The 27,273-nt window shown below is 48.9% G+C and overlaps 1 protein-coding gene, 1 non-coding gene and 1 pseudogene across 4 annotated transcripts in view; 2 read left to right on the forward strand and 1 right to left on the reverse strand.

The window, feature by feature from the left end:
* The first annotated feature begins 5,767 nt into the window (after positions 1-5,767).
* SRCAP (Snf2 related CREBBP activator protein) overlaps positions 5,768-27,273 on the forward strand; it is a 41,961-nt gene continuing 20,455 nt past the window's right edge. For 2 of the 3 annotated variants that reach the window (XM_023191167.1, XM_023191165.1), the window contains exons 1-19: positions 5,768-5,905; positions 7,412-7,485; positions 8,424-8,686; positions 11,555-11,806; positions 14,959-15,144; positions 15,359-15,499; positions 17,911-18,133; positions 18,249-18,526; positions 19,149-19,242; positions 19,394-19,483; positions 19,967-20,140; positions 20,231-20,556; positions 20,662-20,839; positions 21,079-21,215; positions 21,616-21,785; positions 21,926-22,118; positions 23,857-23,993; positions 24,084-24,270; positions 26,792-26,961. In XM_023191167.1, the coding sequence (XP_023046935.1) occupies positions 8,633-8,686; positions 11,555-11,806; positions 14,959-15,144; positions 15,359-15,499; positions 17,911-18,133; positions 18,249-18,526; positions 19,149-19,242; positions 19,394-19,483; positions 19,967-20,140; positions 20,231-20,556; positions 20,662-20,839; positions 21,079-21,215; positions 21,616-21,785; positions 21,926-22,118; positions 23,857-23,993; positions 24,084-24,270; positions 26,792-26,961 (2,990 nt within the window). In that variant the 5' untranslated portion in view covers positions 5,768-5,905; positions 7,412-7,485; positions 8,424-8,632. Of the gene's footprint in view, positions 5,906-6,068; positions 6,200-7,411; positions 7,486-8,423; positions 8,687-11,554; positions 11,807-14,958; positions 15,145-15,358; positions 15,500-17,910; positions 18,134-18,248; positions 18,527-19,148; positions 19,243-19,393; positions 19,484-19,966; positions 20,141-20,230; positions 20,557-20,661; positions 20,840-21,078; positions 21,216-21,615; positions 21,786-21,925; positions 22,119-23,856; positions 23,994-24,083; positions 24,271-26,791; positions 26,962-27,273 lie in introns of those variants that run through there. The other variant, XM_023191166.1, reaches the window with a different exon arrangement.
* LOC111525735 lies at positions 9,152-9,248 on the reverse strand (annotated as a pseudogene).
* LOC111525734 lies at positions 18,944-19,072 on the forward strand. The gene has a single exon (XR_002726182.1). It is a non-coding gene; the product is annotated as a small nucleolar RNA SNORA30/SNORA37 family (small nucleolar RNA).

Genomic DNA, 27,273 nt, shown 5'->3' on the forward strand with positions numbered 1-27,273 from the left:
GCCCAAGGTGTTGATATGTATGATGTGTGTGGCAACCCCCCAGACAATGGACTTAGATGGGCATGCACTGAAGTGAGCAAGACAGAGCTAAACCCAAGGACTTATTTGTAGAGTGCAGAGAAGCAAAAAGAAAGAAGGAAAGGAAGGAAGGAAGGAAGGAAAAGCACAGACTGTTACAGGAGATACAGTGTAGTCTGAGGGCAGGGAGGGCTTCTGGAGGCAGTGACATTGTCCTAGGACTAAGGATGTGTAGGTTGTAACTGCGTGGAAGGAAAGAGAGAAGCAAGTGTGAGAAAGTCCAGAACAGAGAAAAGAACCTGTAGAGAGACAGCAGTGGCTGGAGTGCAGGGTGCTGGGAGAGATGAGGCTGGAGAATCTGCCAAGGGCTCATCACGCAGGGCCCAGGGGCCTCGGAAAGGGGTTTCACAGGAGCCATGAAAGGACCTGAAGGAGGAGAGTGACTCTGTCTGATCTGCGGTGAGACAAGTTTCCTCTGGCTGCTGTGTGGAGATGTCTTCTTCAGGTCTCCATCCAACTTCCACCTCACCAGAGATCCCCTGGTTTAAAAGGGCCCCTCCCCTGCCCGTCTCTACCTGCTTTATTATGTAATTGCTCTCGCCTGTCCCTAACATTATTTCACGCTCTCAAATGCTTGTTCCGATTCTCCCACTGCAATGGATACCACATGGGAACTGGGGTGGGGCAGGAGAGACTGGCCACACAAAGATCAATTAGGAGGGTGGTACAGACTGCTTCAGATCCAGATTTGTGACTTGCCAGGGGGGTTAGGAGCAGCTGTTGGGATGCAAGAAAGCAGGAGGTTGGAGGACGCAGTTCATCTGGAAGCTTCATTTGCATAGCACTTTACATAAGACTGAGAAACATCAACTGTCCATGTCAAAGAATGGGGCGGGGAAGCTATCGGAGACCACAGTGTTGTCGCTAAAGTTTCAAACCAGCCATTCTTCGGGTTATAAATCATCAAGGGCTTAGGATCTCTCACAGGAGTGAAGAGAAACAGAATGGAGAAATGTTTAAGATATAATGCACAGAACTTGGTGCCTGGATGTGGGGCATGAGGAAAAAGGAAAGTGATGCCTACATTTCTAGCTTGAGCAACTTCAGTTGCTCAGCTGGATGGTGCCATCTCCTCAGAGCAGAGGGAGGAGGAGCAAGTTTTGTGGTTCAGATGGTGAGTTCACCTTTTTTTTGAAACGAAATCTCGCTCTGTCACCAGGCTGGAGTGCAGTGATGCGATCTCGGCTCACTGCAACCTCCGCCTCCCAGGTTCAAGCAATTTTCCTGCCTCAGCCTCCCGAGTAGCTGGGACTACAAGTGCCTGCCACCACACACGGCTAATTCTTGTATTTTTAGCAGAGACGGGGTTTCACCATGTTGGCCAGGATGGTTTCAATCTCTTGACCTCATGATCCACCTGCCTCTGTCTCCCAAAGTGCTGGGATTACAGGCGTGAGCCACCACGCCCAGCCTTGTTTTGCCCAGGCTTTTGTGCAGTGGCGTGATCTCTGCTCATTGCAACCTCTGCCTCCCGGTTCAAGCGATTCTCCTGCCTCAGCCTCCTGAATAGCTGGGATTACAGGCATGAGTCACCACGCCCGGCTAATTTTGGTATTTTTAGTAGAGACAGGGTTTCAGCATGTTGGCCAGGCTGGTCTCAAACTCCTGACCTCAGGCGATCTGCCTGCCTTGGCCTCCCAAAGTGCTGGGATTACAGGCGTGAGCCACCACACCTGGCTGTGAGTTCACTTTTGGATGGAGGAGTCCAAGGTTCCTAGGGAGCCTCCTGCAGGAGGATTCCAGGAGTTAGAGGGTTCTGAGCTGGGGATAGTCCTTGACTTAAGAGATGGTGGTTGGAATAAACATGGAAATCATGAAAAGTTACTGGAGCTTTAGAGATTAACGCCCCTTTTTTCCCCTGAGATGTCTTTAGGCAAATCACCAGAAATGCTTATATGGGAGTGCTTTCTGGTTACAGCCTGGCTTCTCCACCTCACCTAGATGGTTCTGTAACCCCCAGCCACTAATAGCAACAGAAGGTCCATTAAAGGGAGAAGTCCTGGAAGCTGAAGCTTCATTAGTTTCACAGTATCTGCCTCGGCCCTTGAGGACTTGGATGAGAGGGAGCAGTTGAGGCAAGAATCCTTAGCAGCCCCACCAACTGATGGAGGGGTGCAGAAGTGTCCTGTGGGGAGAGGAAGAAACGGAGTGGCCAGGAGGTGGGAGGAGCCTGGGAAAGGCTGGAATCACAGAAGGAACGATGTTTAGCAGATCATCATCACTAGCAATCAACGGCCAGGTTCTACTAATTTTTCCTTCTTAGTCTCTCCCCCATCTCCACTGCCACCTTCTGGCCAACAGCTCCCATTACACACAGGTGACTGCTGGTATCCTCCCTGTCTCCAGTCTTACAGACATCCCATGCATCTTGTTACATACATCACCCTTTGTAAAGTGGAACATGGGTCATGCCAATCTTTTTTTTTTTTGAGACGGAGTCTGGCTTTGTTGCCAGGCTGGAGTGTAGTGGTGTGATCTTAGCTCACTGCAACCTCTACCTCCCGGGTTCAAGCGGTTCTCCTGCCTCAGCCTCCCAAGTAGCTGGGACTACAGGCACATGCCTCCACGCCAGGCTAATTTTTGTATTTTTAGTAGAGACGGGGTTTCACCATGTTGGCCAGGATGGTCTCGATCTCTTGAACTGATGATCCATCCGCTTCAGCCTCCCGAAGTGCTGGGATTACAGGCGTGAGCCACCGCGCCCAGCCTGGGTCATGCCAATCTTTTGCTTAACAACTTTTAATAGCTCCCTGTCACTTCCAAGTGAATGCCCCAAACCTAGCCTGGCATGCTGGGCCCTAGCCACTTGGAGCCAGGTGATCTCTCCAACAGTGTTTCAACCTGCTCCCTCATAAAGAAGACAGGCTGGGGCTGGGTGTGGTAGCTCATGCCTGTAGTCCCAGCACTTTGGGAGGCTGAGACAGGAGGGCTGCTTGAGGCCAAGAGTTCAAGACCAACCTGGGCAACATAGAGAGACCTCTCACTTTCACTACAAAAAAATAAAAAATAGCCGGGCCTGGTGGTGTGTACCTGTAGTCTCAGCTACTTGGAAGGCTGAGGTGGGAGGACCACCTGAGCCCAGGAGGTCAAGGCTGCAGTGAACTATGATCACACCACTGTACTCCAGCCTGGGGCACAAGCTGATTCACTGTCCCCCTTCCCCCCACCACCGAGCCATCAGCCTCGTGGAGGCTGTGTCATATTCCTGGAGTGCCTGCCTTCATGCCTAAATTTTTCAAGGTCAGGTTCAAATGATACTTCTCTAGGAAGCCTTCCCTGATACCCCACTGGGTATCTAACCTGACCCTTGGAGAGTTCCTTGACCACCCTTCTTTTGAGATACCACAGCACTGCCATGCCTTTTACCAAGCTCACAGCTTATCCCGCAATGAGACTAAGTTCTTAAGAGCAGGGACTGTGCCAGCTTCCCTCCTGTCTCTCCCACTGCATGCAGCACAGGGCCAGATAGGAAACAGGCAGAGGAAATGCTGGTTAGGAGAACACGCTTGTTGACATGCTTGTGTATGAACAAGAGGCCACAAGTTTAACTGCCTTTAGGTGCCAGATATGACAAATTTGTTAAGTTGCCTGGTGCAAGACAATTGGGAATGGTGGGACCTATGGCACATGGGAGACGTCATTCTCTTGCCTGAAGTATTTTTGCTTTTCTTTTTTTGAGATGGAGTTTTGCTCTTGTTGCCCAGGCTGGAGTGCAATGGCGTGATCTTGGCTCACCGCAATCTCCGCCTCCCGGGTTCAAGCAATTATCCTGCTTCAGCCTCCCGAGTAGCTGGGATTACAGACACGCGTCACCACGCCTGGCTAATTGTTTATTTTCAGTAGAGACGGGGTTTCTCCATGTTGGTCAGGCTGGTCTCGAACTCCCAATCTCAGGTGATCCACCTGCCTCAGCATCCCAAAGTGCTGGGATTACAGGCGTAAGCCACCGTGCCTGGCTTCCTGAAGTATTAATAATACCCAGAACATTAAAACACTATGTAAAGCGGCCGGGCGTGGTGGCTCAAGCCTGTAGTACCAGCACTTTGGGAGGCTGAGGGGGGTGGATCACCTGAGGTCAGGAGTTTGAGACCAGCCTGGGCAACATGGTAAAACGCTGTCTCTACTAAAAATACAAAAATTAGTTGAGTGTGGTGGTGCACACATGTAATCCCAGCTACTTGGGAGGATGAGCCACGAGAATTGCTTGAGCCCGGGAGGCAGAGGCTGCAGTGAGCCAAGATTGTGACACTGTACTCTGGCCTGGGTGACAGAGCAAGACTATCTCAATAAATGAATACATGCATAAACAAACACTATGTAAAGCACACCAGAAGGCTAACCTTGACCTTAAGATCATGGATGTGAGACACTTAATTATAGTGAAATACACTCTGCATTTAGGTGGTCCTTTAGAGCTTTTTTTTCCCCATACTTTAAAATTTTTAAATTTACTGTAGAGAGGACGTCTCACTGTGTTGCCCAGGCCTGTCTTGAGCTCCTGGCCTCAAGTGGTCCTCCTGCCTTGTTCTCCCAAAGTGCTGGGGTTACAGGTGTGAGCCACCACACCTGGCCCTTCAGATCTTTCAAAGCAATTTTACATCAGCAATTCTATCCTCAGTTTACAAAGGAAACTGAAGCTCAAAAAGGTGAAGTTAATTGCTCAAGGTCACATATCAAGGAGTTAATGGCACAAGGCTAGGGCCAATTCATTCAGACTCTGGCCTGGGATCCCCTCTTTAGGGAGTGATGGGAGGAGGGTCTAGAAAAGATAGGCATCATCCACTTTTCTTTCAACCCAAACTTCATCTGTAAAACGGGACCAATAATCCTCTTCGCAGGGAAGGGCTAAACTGAATGGAGGCAGAGGAGCTTCTCAGGGCTTCCTAACCTGGCCTTTTATGGGGGGCTTTAGGTGGTAAAATTTTGTGACAGCAAGTGCATTCTTGTGGCTTAGACTGCTTGGCTAGGAATCTTGACTTCAGGATCTGTCACTGTGTTTAACGCCTGAGCCTCAATTCGTTTGTAAAATGGAGCACTGTTAGGATTAGAAGAAGTAATCAATGCACAAAGTAGTGTCAGTAGAAGGTAGCTGTTATTTATTGTTCTATTCTGGGGTAAAGGTATCAGATTCTCAAAGGGGTTCTTAACCTGGAACGTTTTCGAACAGATGGCAAAGGTGTCTGAAAGCTATCAGGAAACCATCCTCGTGTAAAACGAAGCAGCGCTACAGAAGTGGGCTGCCATGGGAACTGGGAAGCCCAAGTTCCACTGCTAACTTGTTTCAGCTCACTGGGTGATCTGTAAATAAAAAGGGAGGTGGCGGTGGTCCCAGCTGGCAGCCGCAATGCAGCCCCAGGTAGCTCTAAGGGCAGACAGTAAAGGCGCTCCGAGGAGGGGCGAGCGCGCAGCCACCGGGAGACTACACCTCCCAGGCTGCCTTGCGCGCCCGGCGGCGCCCTACGCTAGCACGCGAGCCTCCTCGTACCCCCACCCTCCAGTTACTGTCTCTCGCGAGAAGACGGGCCGCGCCGACGGTAGCGATAGCGAGCGGTGGCGGCGGTGGTGGTGGTGGTGGCGGCCGAGACGGCGGCGGCCATTTTGGTGAGGCCTCGGGAGCGACGGCGGCGGTTCGCCGGGAGTAGCGTCTGCCCTTTTTCCCACCCACCGTCCGCATCTGTGTGCTCCGAGAAGAGGCAGTGGAGGCAAGGCGGTGGCAGTAGCTGCAGTCTCCAGGGGAGTTTAAAGGCCGCAAAGGCGGTGGCCAAGAGGGAGCCCTCCCCCCTCCTCGGCGGGAGGGGGGGTGGTGCGCACGCCCCCGAGGACGCAGGTAAGGAGAGGGAGACAAGATGGCGGACGTCCCACAGTTCCCCCTCCCCTGATGGCTGACTGCGCGCGCATCTTTCCGCCACCGCCTCCCCTCCCACCTTCCCGGGGTGCTGCGCGCGCACCCTCAGCCGGGGCCCCGGGGCCGGTGCGCGAGGCTGTCGGCGCGCGCCCATAGAGACAGAGTGAGGGGGTCAGGCCGGCCGGCGCTGGGCCCCGCGTCTCCTCTCCCTTCCCGCTCTTCTGCGCACGCGTGCCTGAGCAAGCGAGCGAGCGAGCCCTGAGAGGACGGACCCAGGTGCGCTCCTGCCCGCCCACCAACCCAGTCACCCCTCAGGGGCGCGCGGGAAGAGGAAGGGGGGCGTGGGACGAGTAGTCGGGACGCGCGCCCACCACATCCAGCCGGGGGATCAGGACCTGGTGGCACGAACCCTCCCTTCTCTCAGCCTTTCGCGGTCGGGTGATTGGGGGGGGGCTCCCTGACGAGCTCGGATGAGGGGCTTCCCAGCCCCGCGACCCTTGTGTGCGTGGGCTTGGGTTCTGGCGGGAGCCCCCGGGCCGTGCGCGCAGCCGGCTCTCTCCGCCTCCAGCCGCGCACGCGCGGGCCCCTCCCCCGCCCGGCGCGCACGTTGGGTGGGGTGGGAGTCTGGAGGGGGCGGGGCTATCTCAGGGCTAGTGGCAACTTGGGCAGAGGTCAGGGGTCACGCGAGGTCAGTCCCCCGGGAGGGCTAGGGAGACGGTCACGAAACCTGGAGTCAAGAGTTCAGGCTTGTTGGCTTCTGGGGAGCTCGGGTCTTGGGAACGTGTGGCGGAGGAGGGAGTGAATCAAAGGCGGCACCGTGGTTTAGGAATTTCCTTAAACACAGGGGAAGCATTTCCGGGCCTCCTGCGGGTTCACACTGCCTGTTTCCGGCGCGTGGTTCTTGGCAGTGCGGCTTCTCGCTTTTGACTGCTCCAGAGTCTCCCCTTTGCTGTGGTTCTTGTGTTTGGGGAAGTGTCTCATGGCGCAGGTATGGGATTCACAGCGCCCTGCCCTGAATCCTGGGCGGATTTTCCTGTGACCTGCATGTTTGTTGACTCTTCCCAGGAGTTCCCCTCTCATTTCTGCGTCCAGCCCTCACTGGAAAGGCACGCTGGCCGGTAGCACCTTTCTGAGGTTCTGGATGTGACAGCTTTTTTTTGCTGTACTTTTTTTTTGTTTTGTTTTCCATTCTATGGTTGGAGCTTTCACACTTAAAATTTTTTAAACTTTCTTGCTTAACTCCTTTCCTGCTCCTGCCCCCGGGCAGGATCGTATGTCCCTACAGAATTCGCAAAACAGGATTCGTCTTCACAAAACATGATTTGCATTTCCCTGAAATATGAGCTTTTCCTACTATATTGTTTTTCTGTTTCTAGTCTTTGAACTGATTTGGGTATGTTTAAACGTCTCAAAAAAACTGGAGTAAATAATACGCTTTGATGGATGTTGGCAAATGTGGAAGAGTTCCTTACTGTTCTTCTGTTTCAGGTGTGATTCCCTTCAGTACGGCGGCACCGTGGAAGTGCAGACTTTCACAGGGGGTGTGGTCTCAGCTCACACAGGTGAGGGATCTGCTACCATTTTGTGTGCTGATGCTAATGGGAGAAATGTTTGAGATAATGAAAGCAATTATTGGTCAGTATTGGGGATTTTCACTCTAGAGAACCATGGGAATGTTTGCATGTGATTTTTCTGTGGAGGGTTTGATTATAGTTGTGCAACAACAGAACTGAGGCTGTGGGTTAAGGAAAACGTGGTCAACCTGGCTCTACCAGGAAGAGTAGCAGGTTTTCCGTAGTTTTGGCATTAAGACTGTGGATTGAAGTCCTCCTACCACTTTTTTACTGTGTGACTTTCCGCAAATCATAAGGTTTTAAAACTTTCTTACTTATAAAACAGATTATATTAGAATGTAAGCTCCATTTAGGTTGGGAATCCTTTCTGCATGGCTTTATCCATTGTGTGTAGGAGGAAGTAAATATTTGTTATGCTGTGAGAAGCACTTGGTGTTTTTTTTTTTTGAGACAGAGTCTCGCTCTCACCCAGACTGGAGTGCAGTGGCACGATCCTGGCTCACTGTAAGCTCCGCCTCCTGGGTTCACGCCATTCTCCTGCCTCAGCCTCCTGAGTAGCTGGGACCACAGGCACCTGCCACCACACCCGGCTAATTTTTTGCATTTTTAGTAGAGACGGAGTTTCAGCGTGTTAGCCAGGATGGTCTCGATCTCCTGACCTCGTGATCCACCCGCCTCAGCCTCCCAAAGTGCTGGGATTACAGGTGTGAGCCACCATGCCCAGCCAGCACTTGGTTTTTAAGGTAGATGTGAGGATTATAGAATACATCAAGGAAGTACTGAAAGTATCTCATACATATTAAGTGCTCAAGAAATGTAACCTGTAATTTCTGTGTTTCTCTTTATTCAGTGTTATTTCTGGTTTTTTAAAAATAATTTTTCATCCCCTTTAACTGCATTTCTGTCGTCTTCTTATCCTACTTTAGGTGCTCCAGAGGCTGGTGGACCTGAGCGGAGGCTGGGACGCCCTGGTGGGCCCCGGGCCCTGGAAGGCGGGTCCCGGTGGCCGGTGGCCCAGAATGAGGCCAGCTCCCAGCATGCCCTGCAGCCGGACGCCAGCCCCTCGGCCAGCAGCAGTGGTGATAACGACCCAGTCATTCTTCAGGCATCCAAGGAGGAGCCTGGGAGTGGGACCATGCAGAGCAGCCCCTCCCCTGCTCACCCTCAGCTCCCAGTCCTACAGACACAGGTTTGAAAGTGGGGATAGTTCCTTCTCTGCTTCTGCTTTGTGGATTGTTGGGTGTGAGGCAGAAGAAATGTGATGGGAATATTTGTGGAGAGTTTTGGAGAATCTTTGGTGCTCGAGGGGCTCGGCTGTAGTGTGTCAGGTCTGTTGGATACTCACATTCCATTTAACATTAGTGTAATATCTCCAAGAGTGCAAAAGCTCCTCATTACCTGAAAGAGGTTGGATTAGGCTAGGTTGGAAATGGAGGTCTGGGCACCATGCTTTTAAGACTGTACACTTTGAGAATAGTTTAACTTCTATCAGAACTGGAGTAGGATAAGTCTATGGATGATGTGTAGTGTTCATTCCTTTCTCATACCAAGGAAGAGTGTGGGGTAGGGAAAAAAAGCATGGCTTTTAAACACACATCTAGGTGTGTGTGTGTACAGTCAGCTTTCTTTTTATTTTAATTTTTTAAACTTTTTTATAAAAAGGATTTCTTTCTTGTGTCATCCTTGCATACGGGCCATGTTAATGTTTTCTGTATCCTCCCAGTTTTAGTATATGTGTTGCCAAAGTAAGCAGTACAGTAAGCTTTTCACGTTTATAAATTTGATAGTTACAATTTTCCTGAGAAACTGGGGAAATCTGTGACAGTCTTGTCATTTAGCTGAGGTTGGAATTTGAGTGGCGCAGTGTAAGGCTTATGTCCTTACATAAGTGGAGTCTCTTTCCGTCACCCAGGCTGGAGTGCAATGGCATGATCTCAGCTCACTGCAACCTCTGCCTCCCAAGTTCAAGCAGATCTCCCGCCTCAGCCTCGCGAGTAGCTGGGATTACAGGCACCCACCATCGTACCTGGCTAATTTTTATATTTTTGTAGATACGGGATTTCACCATGTTGACCAGGCTGGTCTTGAAATCCTGACCTCAGGCGATCCACCCACCTTGGCCTCCCAAAGTATTGAGACCTGGCCTGTTTTCCTTGTCTTTTCTTTTCCTTTCCTTTTCTTTTCTTTTCTCTTTGCTTTGCTTTGCTTTTCCCCTCCCTCCCTCCTTCGTTTCTTCCTTCCTTTTCCTTTCTTTTCTTTCTTTTTCTTTCTCTTTCTTTCTGTCTTTCTTGCTGTCTTTCTTTCTGTCTTTCTTTGTTTCGAGTCTCGCTCTATCACCAGGCTGAAATGCAGTGGCATGATCTCGGCTCACTGCAACCTCCACCTCCCCGGTTCAAGTGATTCTCCTGCCTCAGCCTCCCGAGTAGCTGGGACTCTAGGTGCGCGCTACCACGCCTTGCTAATTTTTTGTTTTTAGTAGAGGTGGGGTTTCACCATGTTTGCCAGGATGGTCTCGATCTTTTGACCTTGTGATCCCCACCCGCCTCGGCCTCTCAAAGTGCTGGAATTATAGGTATGAACCACTGCGCCTGGCTCAGAGTTTCACTCTTGTTGCCCTGGCTGGAGTGCAGTGGTACGATCTCGGCTCACTGCAACCTCCACCTCCTGGGTTAAAGTGATTCTCCTGCCTCAGCCTCTTGAGTAGCTGGGGTTACAGGCATCCGCCACCACGCCCAGCTAATTTTCTGTATTTTTAGTAGAGGTGGGGTTCACCATGTAGGTTAGGCTGGTCTCGAACTCCTGACCCCTGGTAATCCACCCGCCTCAACCTCAAAAAGTACTAAGATTACAGGTGTGAGCCACTGTGCCCAGCCATGTCTGCCTTCCTTCCATCCGTCCGTCCGTCCGTCCGTCCAGATGTGGCGCAATCTTGGCTTACTACAACCTCTGCTTCCTGGTTCAAGCGATTCTCCTGCCTCAGACTCCTGAATAGCTGGGATTACAGGCTCGCACTACCACACCTGGCTAATTTCTGTACTTTTAGGAGAGATGGGGTTTCACCTTGTTGGTTAGGCGGGTCTGGAACTCCTGACCACATGATCCACCCGCCTCGGCCTCCCAAAGTCCTGGGATTACAGGCGTGAGCCACTGAGCCTGGCTTTCATTTCTTAATGCTTTTGGAGTACATCGTAAAGTGACGTGTTGGGTGTTTGAGAACAGTGGCTATGCCTCCAGCCCTTGCCTGTCCAGTGAAGAGGTTAAGGTGGCTTCGGATTTTGTTGGTGGCTGTTGAATTTAGTGGTAGCTCACATTTATTGCATAAGTGAATTTGCCACACTTGTGAAAATGGAGGGAAAATAGGGAGTTGTTTGTATGAATGAAATCACTGAGGCTCTGAAAGGATCAGAATTTGAAATCATATGCTATATGTGTGTGTGTGTGTGGTTTTTTTTTTCCCCCGAGTCAGAGTCTTACTCTGTCATCCAAGCTGGAGTGCAATGGTGCGATCTCGGCTCACTGCAACCTCCGCCTCCCAGGTTCAAACGATTCTTGTGCCTGAACCTCGTGCGTAGCTGGGATTACAGGCTTCTGCCACCATGCCCAGCTAATTTTTGCATTTTCAGTAGAGACGGGGTTTCGCCATGTTGGCCAAGTTGGTTTCAAACTCCTGACCTCAGGTGATCCACCCACCTCAGCCTCCCAAAGTGCTGGGATCACAAGTGTGAGCCACCATCCCCGGCCTATATGGGTCTGTGTGTGTGTATATATACATATACATACATATACACATATATGCATGTATATATTTACATGTTTTGAAGTTTGGGGACTGTGTAAATGTCAGGACATAATTCTTGCATGTCAAGCATCTATAAACTTGGCTTTGCCATCGGAGTCCCTTATTAAAACTTTATCCCAAACGTTTGTGTTTATGGAAATAAGATTTACACCTTATTCTACATAGTTTTTTCTTGTGAAGATGGAATGAAATGATGTACCTGAAACACTCAGCACAGTGCTAAGCATTTATTTTTGCCATCATTTTCCACTTTTCTAGATGGTGTCGGACGGCATGACAGGCAGCAATCCTGTGTCCCCTGCCTCATCCAGTTCCCCAGCCTCTAGTGGGGCAGGCGGCATCTCCCCCCAGCACATAGCTCAAGATTCCTCCCTGGATGGACCTCCAGGACCCCCAGATGGTGCCACAGTGCCCCTGGAGGGGTTCAGCTTATCCCAGGCTGCTGACCTGGCTAACAAGGGCCCGAAGTGGGAGAAGAGCCATGCCGAAATCGCGGAACAGGCCAAGCATGTACGTATTAGGAAGGCTAATGAAGATTCTTGGGAGTCATCCTCACTAAACTCCCACGTCCTGTTGAGTATTTTAGGTTTCTTTTCTTTTTTGTCATGGATTTAGGATATAGGTTCTGCCTTAACGTATATGATTGTGAGCAAATTGCTTGAATACTGAGTCTCATTTTTCTTGCTGTAAATAAAAAAGGAATGATATAATAATTTGTAGGCTATTAGGAGGTTTAAATTATAGGAGCAAGGCCGAGTGCAGTGGCTCACACCTGTAATCCCAGCACTTTGCGGGGCTGAGACAGGCAGATCTCTTGAGCTCGGGAGTTCGAGACCAGACTGGGCAATGTGGTGAAACCCTATTTCTGTAAAAAGTACAAAAAATTGTCTGGGCATAGTGGCACGTGCCTGTAGCAGTCCCAGCCACCCAGGAGCCTGAGTTGAGAGGATCACCTGAGCCCAGGAGGTCAGGGCTGCAGTGAGCCATGATTATGCCACTGCACTCCAACCTGAGCAGCCGAGTAAGATCCTGTCTCAAAAAAAAAAAAGGAAAAAAAGGAGAAAATAGATATGAAAGCACTTTGTAGGCTGTGATGCTCTTTAAATTTACTGATTTCTACTTATTTCTGTCCTGCAGTCTGTGTTACATTTATCCAGTGGTAAGTGTGGTCTCTGGGCCAGCAGCATTAGCATCACCTGGGAACTTAGTAAAAACACAAATTCTCTGTCAGGCGTGATGGCTTATGCCTGTAATCCCAGCACTTTGGGAGGCTGAGGTGGGTGGATCACCGAAAGTCAGGAGTTCAAGACCAGCCTGGCCAACGTGGCAAAACCCCGTCTCTACTAAAAATACAAAAATTATCCTGGCGTGGTGGTGTAGGCCTGTAGTCCTAGCTACTCAGGAAGCTGAGGCAGGAGAATTGCTTGAACCAGGGAGGCAGAGGTTGCAGTGAGCCGATATCATGCCACTGCACGCCAGCCTGGGTAACAGTGAGACTCCTTCTCAAAAAAAAAAACAAAAAAAAAACAAAACGCAAATTCTTGGTACTCCTCACCCACTGACCCATTTGAAGCTATGAGGGTAGGGCCCAGCAATCTGTTTTTATTTTTTAATTAATTATTTTATTTTTTTTGAGACAGGGTCTCGCTCTGTCACCCAGGTTGTACTGCAGTGGCACAATCTCGGGTCACTGCAAGTTCGGCCTGCCAGGTTCACGGTCATTCTCTTGCCTCAGCCTCCCAAGTACCTGGAACTACAGGCGCCGGCCCCCGAGCCTGGGTAATTTTTTTGTATTTTTAGTAGAGACAGGGTTTCACCACGTTGGCCAGGGTGGTCTCAATCTCCTGACCTTGTGATCTGCCTACCTCAGCCTCCCGAAGTGCTGAGATTTACAGGCGTGAGCCACCATGTGCGGCTTATTTTATTTTATTTTATTTATTTGTTTATTTTGAGATGGAGCCTTGCTCTGTCTCCAGGCTGGAGTGCAGTGGCGCAATCTCGGGTCACTGCAACCTCTGCCTCCTGGGTTCAAGAGATTCTCCTACCCCAGCCTCCCTAGTAGCTGGGACTACAGGCGTGCACTGCCACGCTCAGCTAATTTTTTGTATTTTTAATAGAGACGGAATTTCACCACATTGGCAGGATGGTCTCGATCTCTTGACCTTGTGATCTGCCAGCCTCGGCCTCTCAAAGTGCTGGGATTACAGGTGTGAGCCACTCTACCTGGCCGCAATCTGTTTTGTTTTGTTTTGTTTTTCTTGAGACGGAATCTCACTCTTTCGCCTAGGCTGGAGTGCAGTGGCATCATCTCGACTCACTGCAAGCTCCACCTCCCGGGTTCATGCCATTCTCCTGCCTCAGCCTCCTGAGTAGCTGGACTACAGGCGCCCGCCACCACGCTCAGCTAATTTTTTGTGTTTTTAGTAAAGACGGGGTTTAACTTTTAGCCGGGATGGTCTTGATCTCCTGACCTAATCTGCCTGCCTTGGCCTCCCAAAGTGCTGGGATTACAGGCGTGAGTGCAATCTGTTTCTAAAAGTCCTCCAGATGATTCTGGTGACTGCTCAAGTTTGAGAGCAGCTGGTCTAATATACACGTCTTTCTTAATGTTTACTTCACTATCAGGCCATTTAGTTCTGTCTCATCTCTGGCTGTCATTTTCTCTGATTTAGTTTTTATCAGGGAAGGACAAATAACAAAGGCAGAGGCTGGGTGTGGTGGTTTTTGCCTATAATCTGAGCATTTTGGGAATCCCAGGCAGGTGGACTGCTTGAGTCCAGGAGTTCCAGACCAGCCTTGACATTGTGAAAACTCGTCCCTACAAGAAATATGAAAAAAATCAGCTGGGCATGGGTTGCACGTGCCTATAGTCTCAGCTACTTGGGCGGCTGAGTTGGGAAGATAACCTGAGCCTAGGCAACAGAGTGAGACCCAGAAAAATCTCACCCAGATTTCTGAGTAAGATTCAGAAAAAGAAATAACAAGGCAGTTGTCCTGAATTTTTTGAGTCATTTCTGTCAAAAAATTTTTAAATGCTTTTTTTAATAAAAGACAGCGTAGAAACTTTAGTAAGAATGACCAATTTTTTACACCTAACAAGTGTTAAACATTTCATGTATAATGTTTGATGTTTTTTACATAAGCACATGCATTTTTACAAAAGTGATATTTTTAAAAATAACAGTGTGTCAGTTATAGCATGTTTCTAAGCTTAATGCATCATGAACATACTCTGAGTAAGTAGAATTCTATGATGATGATAATCCCTTGTATCTAGAATCAAGAGGGAAGTATGTGTTCCTTACTCCTCTGGGACGCTCCCCTTGGGATATGTTTTCCCAAGTCTCTTCTATGTCTATGGGGTGTGGAGATTGTGTTAAATAATGGAAAGTGCATGAAATTTGCTGTCTGGAGTCCTCGGACCTATTTTTGATTGCCATCTTCTATTACTTTCTAGCTGTGTGATCTTGGGCAAATCACTTAATCTCCCTGATCTATTTTCCCTCTTCTGAAGAGAGTATAGTACCTTGTCTGTGGGTTTGGTATGTGGACTAAGCATAAGCATAACACAATCAGCCCACATAGTGTTCAGGAATTCAGCTGTGGCAGTGAGACGGAGTGTGTGTTTAGAACTGTTGATTGATCTGGCTCTCCCTGATTAGGAGGCTGAGATCGAGACTCGGATTGCTGAGCTGCGGAAGGAGGGTTTCTGGTCACTGAAGAGGCTGCCTAAGGTGCCAGAGCCCCCTCGCCCCAAAGGTCACTGGGACTATCTGTGCGAAGAGATGCAGTGGCTCTCTGCTGACTTTGCTCAGGAGCGCCGTTGGAAACGGGGTGTGGCCCGTAAGGTAGGTCTTCCACTGGGACTACTTTCCTTTTCCTTTTCAGGTTTGTGCTTTCGCTTGAAAGGTGGGTTAGTTGGAAGGTGACCAAACAGAATGGTGTAGGCGTTAGGAGGCAAGCTCTTGACTTTCCAGATTTCTTGGCCTTGATTATTTTCTTTGCCTTTGGGTCAGGAAGTCTGGCTTTGAGTGTTTTCACCCTGGGTTTTCATTCCCACAGGTGGTGCGCATGGTGATCCGGCACCACGAGGAGCAGCGGCAGAAAGAGGAACGGGCCCGGAGGGAGGAGCAGGCCAAGCTGCGTCGAATCGCTTCCACCATGGCCAAGGATGTCAGGCAGTTCTGGAGCAATGTGGAGAAGGTAGACAGTGGGGATCAGGAAAGGGAAATGGCCTTGGATTAGATTGGTAGATGGCATGGTAGTAGGAATTATCAAAACTTCTTGAGGGAGTAAATATAATTTCAGGCTACTCTAATGATGTTTATGTTGTGTGGATAAAAAAGTAGAGTGGCAAAATATGGGTTCTTTCTTTGGTGATTGTTAATAGTTCTCCTTGACAGCTCTAGGCCATCTGTCCCTTGCAGGGCATTTAGCATGTGTTTACTAAAATGTATTTGTGCCACTTACATGCTTAAATTCTGCCAACGTTCCCACTGCCCGTATAGTAAGTTATAATTATTATTATTTTTTTTTTGAGATGGAGTCTCACTGTGTCGCCCAGGCTGGTGTGCAGTGGCGCGATCTCGGCTCACTGCAAGCTCCGCCTCCCAGGTTACCGCCATTCTCCTGCCTCAGCCTCCCGAGTAGCTGGGATGACAGGCGCCCGCCACCTTGTCCAGCTAGTTTTTTTGTGTGTATTTTTTTAGTAGAGACGGGGTTTCACCGTGTTAGCCAGGATGGTCTTGATCTCCTGACCTAGTGATCCGCCCGTCTCGGCCTCCCAAAGTGCTGGGATTACAGGCTTGAGCCACCGTGCCTGGCTAATTATTTCTTATGTACTACCTGGATTCCGTCTGTATTCTCGGTCTTGCCTCCTGCCATGTTCTTTCCTTCTCCCTTCCACTCCACACCCATCTTTCTTTTGTATGTCTCTGGCCATTTACACATGGACTTTATGCTGCTGGGAATGCCTTTGTCCTCATGTGTACTTAGGGAGCAGCTACCTATTTTTTAGTTGTCTTGGACAGGGTCTTGCTGTGTGGCCTAGGCTGGAGTGCAGTGGTACGATCATAGCTTACTGCATCCTCAACCTCCTGGGCTCACGCGATCTTCCTGCTTCAGCCTCCCAAGTATCTGGGACTACAGGCACGTGCTAGCACATCTTGCTAATTAAGAAAAAAATTAAAAAAAAATTTTTTTTTAAAAATTTTTTTGTGAAACAGAGTCTCGCCCCGTCACCCAGGGCAGTGGCGCAATCTTGGCTTACTACAGCCTCTGCCTCCTGGGCTCAAGTGATTCTCCTGCCTCACTCTCCGGAGTAGCTGGGATTACAGGCATGTGCTACTATGTCTGGCTAATTTTTGTATATTTAGTAGAGACAGGGTTTTGTCATGTTGGCCAGGCTGGTCTTGAACTCCTGACCTCAGGTTATCCACCTGCCCAGGCCTCTCAAAGTGCTGGGATTATAGGCGTGAGCCACCGCACCTGGCTTAAAAATATTTTTTTGTGGAGGGAAGGTCTCGCTGTTACACACCAAGCTGATCTTGAATTCCTAGGCTCAAGGGATCCTCTCGCTTTGACCTCCCAAAGTGTGAGCCACCATGCCTGGCTTCACCTACCTGTTTTTTTTTTGTTTTTGAGATGGAGTCTCGCTTTGTTCCCAGGCTAGAGTGCAGTGGTTCAGTCTGGGCTCACTGCAACCTTTGCCTCCCAGGTTCAAGCAATTCTCCTGCCTCTGTCTCCCGAGTAGCTGAGATTACAGGCGCCCACCATCAGGCCTGGCTAATTTCTGTATTTTTAGTAGAGATGGGGGTTTCACCATGTTGGTCAGGCTGGTCTCGATCTCCTGACCTCCTGTGATCCTCCCACTTCAGGCTTCCGAAGTGCTGAGAATATAGGCATGAGTCACTGTGCCCAGCCCACCTGCCTACTTTTTGAGATCCAATTCCAGCTGGGTGTAGTGATGCATGCCTGTAGTTCTACCTATGTGGGAGGGCAAGGCAGGAGGATCACTGGAGCCCAGGAGTTTGACACCAACCTGGCCAACGTAGTGAGACCTCATCTCTTCAAAAAAATCAGATTGCAAACCTTCCCTCCACCTGAGGCTAAGCTGGGTCTTCTTCCTGCATGCTCCCTTTGTGCTTCCTTTAGACCATAATAAGCCCCGAAGGTTATTTAGCCTTACTCTCCTAAGAGGCCAGCCCAGGATCTGGTTAAAGAAGGCCTCCCTGGCCGGGCGCGGTGGCTCAAGCCTGTAATCCCAGCACTTTGGGAGGCCGAGACGGGCGGATCACGAGGTCAGGAGATCGAGACCATCCTGGCTAACACGGTGAAACCCCGTCTCTACTAAAAAATACAAAAAACTAGCCGGGCGAGGTGGCGGGCGCCTGTAGTCCCTGCTACTCGGGAGGCTGAGGCAGGAGAATGGCGTGAACCTGGGAGGCGGAGCTTGCAGTGAGCTGAGATCCGGCCACTGCACTCCAGCCCGGGCGACAGAGCGAGACTCCGTCTCAAAAAAAACAAAAAAAAAAAGAAGGCCTCCCTAAACATCAGGTAAAAGTACCTAAATAAATGGTTATCTTGGTGAGCAGTCCCTTTCACATCTGTGGCAGGTGGTGCAATTCAAGCAACAGTCCCGGCTTGAAGAAAAGCGCAAAAAAGCCCTGGACCTGCATTTGGACTTCATTGTCGGGCAAACTGAAAAGTACTCGGACCTTCTGTCTCAGAGCCTCAACCAGCCATTAGCCTCCAGCAAAGCAGGCTCTTCCCCTTGCCTCGGCTCTTCCTCAGCTGCCTCCAGTCCTCCACCCCCTGCTTCCCGTCTGGATGATGAAGGTGTGTGTTCTCTTTGGCCCTGTTACTCCTCCTCGTGTACCCTTTCCAGAGCTGAAAAACCCACCCTGTGGCTTGCAGGGCCCGTGGACTTTGTGACCTTGTTCTCCTGCTATAGATGGGGACTTTCAACCCCAAGAGGAGGAGGAAGAGGACGATGAGGAAACGATTGAGGTTGAAGAACAACAGGAAGGCAATGATGCAGAGGCCCAGAGGCGTGAGATTGAGCTGCTTCGCCGTGAGGGAGAATTGCCACTGGAAGAGCTGCTCCGTTCCCTTCCCCCTCAACTACTGGAAGGGCCTTCCAGCCCCTCTCAAACCCCCTCATCTCATGATAGTGACACCCGAGATGGGCCTGAAGAAGGTGCTGAAGAAGAGCCCCCTCAGGTGTTGGAGGTATAGGCAGTAGGAGCAGAGGGAAGGGTTCAGAGGGGGAGCAGAGGGAGAGGTTCAGGATCTGAGTTCGGGGCTATGAGGTTGGTTATGGGTTTGGAGAGTTCTACCTAGTAATGGACATTTGGGCTCTTTGGGGATGATTGGGGAAGAATCTGGGGCAAGTTGCATTTTGTGATTGGCAGGTTTTGGCACTATAGTGGAAGAGTGTATTGCTCTTTACTCTTTAAATTGCTCTCTGGTCTTGAAAAAGTACTTGCTCTGACCGTTACTTGCCACTTCTCTGAACGTGCCCTAATATTCCCTTACTGGCCTTATAGGTTGTTATAGGTTGGAAGCTGGCATGGTACCCTTAAGTCTTTTCTGTTTCTCCGTATGTCCCAAGTGCATGGAGATGTGTTGGGTACCTTTCTTTATTACCTGGCACTTTCACAGGTCCTTCCCCAGGCGGTGGGGCCAGGATTTGGTAGCTGGTGCTGAGAGAAAACCCTTGATTGTATTCTTGCCCTGGGATTGTACCAGTGGCAGCTGTCACTCAATGGGATAGAGATTCTTTTTCAAGTTTGTGCTATTCTTCTGCTACTCTAACCTTAGACCCTTTCCTTTTTTATCTTTTGCCATACAGGTAAAGCCTCCACCCTCTGCTGTCACACAGCGCAACAAACGGCCTTGGCATCCAGATGAAGATGATGAAGAGTTTACTGCGAATGAGGAGGAAGGTCAGGGCTGTTCTCTTTGTCCTATTGCCACTTACCCCTTGAATGAATTGCCTGGACCTAACATTTCAGGCTTTCTCATCTGTTTCATTTGGACTGTGTCCTGTGCCTCTAGCCTCTATCCCTATTGATCCTGCTTCTGTCTCTTTCCTAGCGGAGGATGAAGAGGACACTATAGCAGCTGAGGAACAGTTGGAAGGGGAGGTGGATCATGCCGTGGAGCTGAGTGAGCTGGCTCGAGAAGGTGACATTTACCAGACATTTTACTAAGCATCCACTTGGTGTCTGCCCTGTGCAGTACCAAGGATAAAGAGATGAATAAGGCAGTTTGTATCTACCCTGGAGGAATCCCATGTGTAACGATTACAACAGACTTGTAAACGAATAATGATTAGAAAGTGATGAGTGCTTATGATACAAGTTTAAATGGTGATGTGGGAGTGAAATGGAGGGAAGAGCTAGTGTAAGAAGATACTGGCAGTATCTGACATGGACCTTGAGAGGCTCACCAGGTTGGTAATGTTCTTCCCACTTCCCATGGTACATCCCCCAGGTTGTGGGGCTTGGTTTTGCTAGCTGATGCTGAAAGTAAGCTCTTTTGCCTCCCCTCAGACCTGGGCCTAGCAGTATCTACAGAGACCTAGGTAAAATTAATTGGTACCACTCAGACCTCCCCGTCTCCCTCCCTTCAGAGTAGCCAAAAGCTTCCCTCTTATTTCTCTTCCAGGTGAGCTTTCTATGGAGGAGCTATTGCAGCAGTATGCAGGAGCCTATGCCCCAGGCTCTGGGAGCAGTGATGATGAGGATGAAGATGAGGTTGATGCTAATAGCTCTGACTGTGAACCAGAGGGGGCCGTGGAAGTAGAAGAAGCTCCTCAGGAGGATAGTAGCAGTCAGTCAGGTGAATATGTGGTCATGAAGCAGGAGCTGGGGAGGGTGGCCATTGGAGGAGCAGGTATGGTGAGCAGTAAGCCTTGGTCTTACACTTTAGACTCTGTGGAGGACCAGAGTGAGGATGAGGAAGATGAACATTCAGAGGAGGAAGAAACAAGTGGAAGTTCAGCATCAGAGGAATCTGAGTCTGAAGAGTCTGAGGATGCCCAATCACAGAGCCAAGCAGATGAAGAGGAGGAAGATGATGATTTTGGGGTGGAGTACTTGCTTGCCAGGGATGAAGAGCGGAGTGAGGCAGATGCAGGCAGTGGGCCTCCCACTCCAGGGCCCACCACTACTCTAGGTCCAAAGAAAGAAATCACTGACATTGCTGCAGCAGCTGAAAGTCTCCAGCCCAAGGGTTACACGCTGGCCACTACCCAGGTATCCCCAGGTTCTGGCCTTTCCTTTCTCATGTCTTGACTTTTCTCGTGTCCCCACGATAAATGCCTCATTTCCATTGTGTTACCTCTTTTTCCTCTCTGCCAGGTAAAGACGCCCATCCCCCTGCTTCTGCGGGGCCAGCTCCGGGAGTACCAGCACATTGGGCTAGACTGGCTGGTTACCATGTATGAGAAGAAGCTTAATGGCATTCTTGCTGATGAGATGGGGCTTGGGAAGACCATCCAGACCATCTCCCTGCTTGCCCACTTGGCTTGTGAGAAAGGTAAGTAGGCAAGGCCCCTTCTTTTGTGCCCCCTAGTCTAGCTCCCTGGGGAGCGTGTTAGCGATGACTCCAGCTTCATTGACTCCTGCTTCATTGACTCCGGTCATTAACTGTATAGAGAGGACAGTGTAGGTGCTAGGATTCCTAGGAAGGGCCAAAGGGTGGTCAGGGTTATAACTGAGGAGTCAGAACCACAGAATTTACATTTCCTTACCATCTCTCATTTTTTTGTCAAACAGGTAACTGGGGTCCCCATTTAATCATTGTTCCCACCAGCGTGATGTTGAACTGGGAAATGGAGTTGAAACGGTGGTGCCCCAGCTTTAAAATCCTCACTTACTATGGAGCCCAGAAAGAGAGGAAGCTCAAGCGGCAGGTTCGATCTTTCATGTGATCACTTTCCCCCCATTGATGCCTCCTTTGTTTTTAAGCCCTTTCCTCAGTTGAATTCCTTTCTCTCCACTTTCTTTTCTTTCTTTTTTTTTTTTAATTTTTAAATTTCTTGCAAAGATAGAGATGGGTCTTGCTATGTTAACCAAGCTGACCTTGAACACATGGGCTCGAGATCCTCCCACCTTCGCCTCCCAAAGTACTGAGACTATAGCCGTGAGCCACCGTGCCCAGGCCCCTCCTCTTTCTGTCGCTCCATTCTTTTGCTGGGACTTTCTCTTTTCTTCCAACCTGATTTCTGTCCTTTGAGGAGTTTAGCATGTCTTTCCTTTCCTCTCTTTTCTTTTGATCCCACTATCTGCTACTTTCTGTCTTTGATCCTTCAGGGCTGGACCAAGCCCAATGCCTTCCATGTTTGTATCACATCTTACAAGCTGGTGCTGCAGGACCACCAGGCCTTCCGCCGCAAGAATTGGCGCTATCTCATTCTGGATGAGGCGCAGAACATCAAGAACTTCAAGTCACAGCGCTGGCAGTCACTCCTCAACTTCAACAGGTGGAGATGGAGATGGGGATTCATGGGAGGGTTGACTTGGCTTGAAGGGAGGGCTGCCTGGGTTGAGGAATGTATCAGAATGCTCAGAGGGTTGGGAGCTGCTGACCATCCTCCCTCTGATTCTCTCTGTCTCTTTGCAGCCAGAGGCGCCTGCTCCTGACAGGAACTCCCTTGCAGAACAGCCTCATGGAGCTGTGGTCCTTGATGCACTTTTTGATGCCCCATGTCTTCCAGTCTCATCGCGAGTTCAAGGAGTGGTTCTCTAATCCCCTAACTGGCATGATTGAGGGCAGCCAAGAGTATAATGAAGGTCTTGTCAAACGCCTCCACAAGGTAGGGCCTGCAACAGTTTGTCAGGGTATTGGGAATGGTGAGGAACCATTCCTGGGCACCTGGGCAGTGCCCAGGAAACCCTTGGGGAGAGGGAAGTCAGTGCCAGGCTGAACTCACTCAGTTGTCAAGCTGCAGTGTTGTAGTGACTACCCATTGCCAGATTGAATGACCTCATCTTAGTCATCAATTCTGTTTTTTTTTTTTTTGGACGGAGTCTCGATCTGTTGCCCAGGCTGGAGTGCAGTGTCTCGATCTCCACTCACTGCAAGCTCTGCCTCCCAGGTTCACGCCGTTCTGCCTCAGCCTCCCGAGTAGCTGGGACTAAAGGTGCCCGCCACGATGCCCAGCTAATTTTTTGTATTTTTTGTAGAGACGGGGTTTCACCGTGTTAGCCAGGATGGTCTCAATCTCCTGACCTCTTGTTCCGCCTGCCTCGGTCTCCCAAAGTGCTGGAATTACAGGCGTGAGCCACTGCGCCTAGCCTCTTTTTTTTTTTTGTTTTTGTGACAGAGTCTCGCTCTGTCCCGCAGGCTGGAGTGCAGTGGTGTGATCTGGCTCATTGCAGCAACCTCCACCTCCCGGGTTCAAGCGATTCTCCTGCCTCAGCCTCCTGAGTAGCTGGGGTTACAGGTCTGTGCCACCATACCTGGCTAATATTTGTTATTTTTAGTAGAGGCAAGTTTCGCCGTGTTGGCCAGGCTGGTCTCGAACTCCTGACCTCAAATGATCCGCCCTGTCCCCCTTGGCCTCCCAAAGTGTTGGGATTACAGGTGTGAGCCGCCATTCATAGACTGTTTTTTTTTTTTTTTTAAATGGTGATGTTTTTGTCCTTATCGTCTTTGAGTAGAATGGTACTGCTGATTGGTCCCTGCTTGGATTTCTCTTTACCTGGATTTCTTCAACTTCATATTGTTGTTTCTCTCTCTTGCCTTCTTTGGCTCTCCTTTTTTGCCCAGCTTTTATGTCACAACATCTTTCAGCATTCCAATCTTTACTTTTTTTGTCTTCTCAGTCTACATATCTCACAGGCCTTCTCATTCCTAAAGCTTTGACTATTTCTTATGTGATAAAGACTCTCCAATCTGTGCTAAAAGTCCTTGACTTTCTAAATCTCTTGACCTGTATTTAAATTTCTGATTTGGTATCATTAATTGAAAGTTCTTCTTGAACTCAACACTGTTCTAAGCCAGACATCTCTGGCCTTATAGCCTGTTATAAGGCCATCTTGGTCAATCACTATCATTAGGTAAACTAAGCTAGAAAACAGGAAGTGTTCCTTAACTATTACTTTTCCTTCATTTACCTCCCTTCCTTCTTCCATGTCACTGTAGACATTGATGACTGTGTCCTATCGGATTTTATCTTCTGAGATTTCAGATTTGCCTTTCGTTTTATCTCCCATCAAGGCCACAGTTTTTGTTCTCCTCATCTTCTAGATTTATTTGCATCATCTTGTAAACTTACAGTCACTCCTCAAAATCTAGTTTGAGTTTTCTCTCCTGCATAGTTGGTCTGCCCACAGTGCTTCCTTATATCATTTCCTATGTCGTGGTATCATTTTGTGTCTATCTCCTTCAGCAGACGGCAGATCCCTTGAGGGCTTGCAGTTGACTCATCTCTGTGTGGTTGGTGTCTGATACAGTGTGCCGTATGGCTCCATTCGTGTTTATTGAGGGGCTTAGGCTGGGGTTCGGTGCCTGAGTTCTTCTGTTTAGCCTCCTGCTTAATTTGCTTTTAGGTTTTGAGGCCTTTTTTACTGCGCCGAGTTAAGGTGGATGTTGAGAAGCAGATGCCCAAAAAGTATGAGCATGTTATCCGCTGCAGGCTCTCCAAGCGTCAACGCTGTCTCTATGATGACTTCATGGCACAAACCACGTAAGGGAGGAAGGAGGGTGGGCCCTGGGACTCGAGATTGAAGTGTAGGTGGCTGTTAGGGCGCCCCATTTATTTTTCCTCTTTCCCTAGAACTAAGGAGACACTAGCCACAGGCCATTTCATGAGCGTCATCAACATTTTGATGCAGCTGAGAAAAGTTTGCAATCATCCAAATCTGTTCGACCCTCGACCGGTTACCTCCCCTTTCATCACCCCAGGCATCTGCTTCAGCACCGCCTCTCTGGTGCTAAGGGCCACGGATGTCCATCCCCTCCAGGTAAGTATGATTCCATTAATGTGAAGTATAAAGGTTATTGGCATTACCCCAACCATGTACCTCTTTTCGTTAGACTGGGGTCTGACTTTTGCATCCTTATTACTCCCCTAAGTATCATTCCCTTAGTTTTATTGTACTCTAGTCATGTGACTTAACGATGGTTCAACTTAGTATTTTTTTGGCTTCACTGTGAATTTATCAGGATGTAACCCCATTGTAAATTGAGGAGCATCTGGACTTAGAATGATTCAGCTTACAATTTTTTACTTTTTGATGGGCTTGTCAAGGGTATTAAAGGGTATTAAATTCTTGATTTGCTGAGGGTTTATTGGGATGTAACTTCGTCGTAAGTCTGGGAGCATTTGCATCACATTTTGTTTATCCATTCATCTATCAGTGGGCACTTGGATTCTTTCCACCTTTTGTCTCTTGTGAATAAGGCTATGAACATGAATATATAAATATCTCTGCTTTTTACTTTGGGTATTTACTTAAAAGGAATATTGCTGTAACATACAGTAATTCCATTTCTGCATATTGGGAAAACCTCTACACTGTTTTCCATAGTAGCTGCATGTTTTACATTTCCACCCTAGCAGGGCACAAGGGTTCTGATTTTTCCACATCCTTGCCATTACCTGTTCTTTGTTTTATTACACCCATATTAATGAGTGTGAATTGGTATTTCATTGTGGTTTTGGTTTGCATTTCCTTAATGATGAGTGCTGTCAAGGATCTTTTCATGTGCTCATTGGCCCCTTGTCTATATTTTTGGAGAAATGTCTGTTGAAGACTTGTTTATTTTGGGTGTTTGTGTGGTGATGTTTGAGCTGTAGGACTTCATTATATACTTTGGAAATTAACCCATTATCAGATATATGACTTGCAAATATTTTGTCACATTCCATGAGTTGTCTTTTCACTCTATTGATAGTGTTTTTTGATGCGCAAACACTTGTTTTTGATGGTTTTCTTTTTTTTTTTCGAGACAAGGTCTATCTCTGTCACCAAGGCTAGAGTTCAGTGGTACAATCATAGCTCACTACAGCCTTGAACTCCTGGGCTCAAGTAGTCCTCCCACCTCAGCCTTCTGACTAGCTGGGATCACGGGTATGCACTACCATGCCTGGCTTTTTTTTTTTTTTTTTGAGACAGAGTCTCGCTCTGACTTCAAGCTGGAGTGCAGTGGTGCCATCTTGGCTCACTGCAACCTCTGCCTCCCAGGTTCAAGCAGTTCTCCACAGCCTCCTGAGTAGCTGGGGCTATAGGCGCGTACCACCACACCCAGCTAATTTTTGTATTTTCAGTAGAGATGGGGTTTCACCATGTTGCTCAGCTGGTCTGGAACTCCTGAACTCAGGTAATCTGCCCGCCTTGGCCTCCCAATGTGCTGGGATTACAGGTGTGAGCCACTGCACCCGGCCCCGAGTCACAAATTTTGATGTAGTCCAATTTATCCATTTTTTTCTTTTGTTGGCTGTGCTTTTGGCATCATATCCAATAAATCATTGTAAAATTGGCATCTCTGACACTGTGCATTGTGTTGTTATTACTACTTTTTTTTTTTTTTGAGACCGAGTCTCACTCTGTCACCCAGGCTGAAGTACAATGGTGCAGTCTTGGCTCACTGCAACCTGTGCCTCTTGGGTTCAAGTGATTCTCGATTCTTGTGCCTCAGCTTCCTGAGCAGCTGGGACTACAGGTGTGCACAACCATTCTGGTTGTATTTTTAGTAGAGATGGGGTTTTACCGTGTTGGCTAGGCTGGTCTCGAGCTCCTGGCCTCAAGTGATCCGCCCAGTTTGGCCTCCTAAAGTAGTAGGATTACAGGTGTGAGCCATGGTGCCCTGCCTATTATTTATTTTTTTACTTTTTTTTTCTTTTGAGACAGAGTCTTGTTCTGTGGCCCAGGCTGGGGTGCAGTGGCATGGTCATAGCTCACTGCAGCCTCAGCCACCTGGACTCAAGCAATCCTCTTGCCTGAGTCTCCTGAGTAGCTGGGACTACAGGTGCGTGCTAACATGCCTGGCTAATTTTTTATTTTCTGTTGAGACGGGGTCTTACTATGTTGCCTAGGCTGATCTCAAGTTCCTGGGGTCACACAGTTCCCCAGTCTTGGCCTCCCAGAGTGCTGGGATTACAGGTTTGAGCCACCACGCCCAGGCTTTTATTTTGGAGTAAGGGTGTACATGTGCAGGTCTCTTACATGGGGTATATTGCATGATGCTGAGGTTTGGGGTACGATTGATCCTGTCACTCAGGTTGTGAGCATGGTTCCCAACAGGTAGTTTTTCAGCCCTTTCACCCAGTCATTTCTGGCGTGTCTTGTTCTCATCTTTATATAAGTTCATGCGTGCCCAATGTTTAGCTCCCACCTTGTGACTGAGTACATGTGGTATTTGGTTTTTCTGTTTCTGTGTTAATTCACTTAAGGATAATGGCCTCCAGCTACATCTACATTTCAAAGGATGTGTGATTTTGTTCTTCTTTATGACTGTGCTTTGTGTTCTTTCTTGTGGCAGCGGATAGACATGGGTCGATTTGACCTTATTGGCCTGGAAGGTCGTGTCTCTCGATATGAGACAGACACATTTCTGCCCCGGCACCGCCTCTCTCGCCGGGTACTGCTAGAGGTGGCTACTGCTCCTGATCCCCCACCCCGGCCCAAGCCAGTCAAGATGAAGGTCAACAGGTACAAGGACTAAGGAATGAGGGGATGGTTCCTAGAATAAGTGGCTGAAAGCTGGCCGGAGGGGCCTTGGGATGGGAAGAAAAGAGTTGAATACAAGGCTGGAATATTTATATGGGATGGGTGCAGGCACATGGAGGGAATTGGGGAGAGAATAACTAGAAGAGGGTGCTGGGATGGGCTTCTGTGTTAGTCACTTTTTCTCCCATTCTGTGTGGTGCTTTCTGATTATCTTAAATTCCTATTCCTCTTCCTCCTTTGGGTCTCTTTCCTTTCCTTTGCTTTTATAATCTGTCTCCCTGCTTCATTTTCTTC

The sequence above is a fragment of the Piliocolobus tephrosceles genome, chromosome 17 (genome assembly GCF_002776525.5).
Source record: "Piliocolobus tephrosceles isolate RC106 chromosome 17, ASM277652v3, whole genome shotgun sequence".
NCBI classification, from domain to species: Eukaryota; Metazoa; Chordata; class Mammalia; order Primates; family Cercopithecidae; genus Piliocolobus; species Piliocolobus tephrosceles.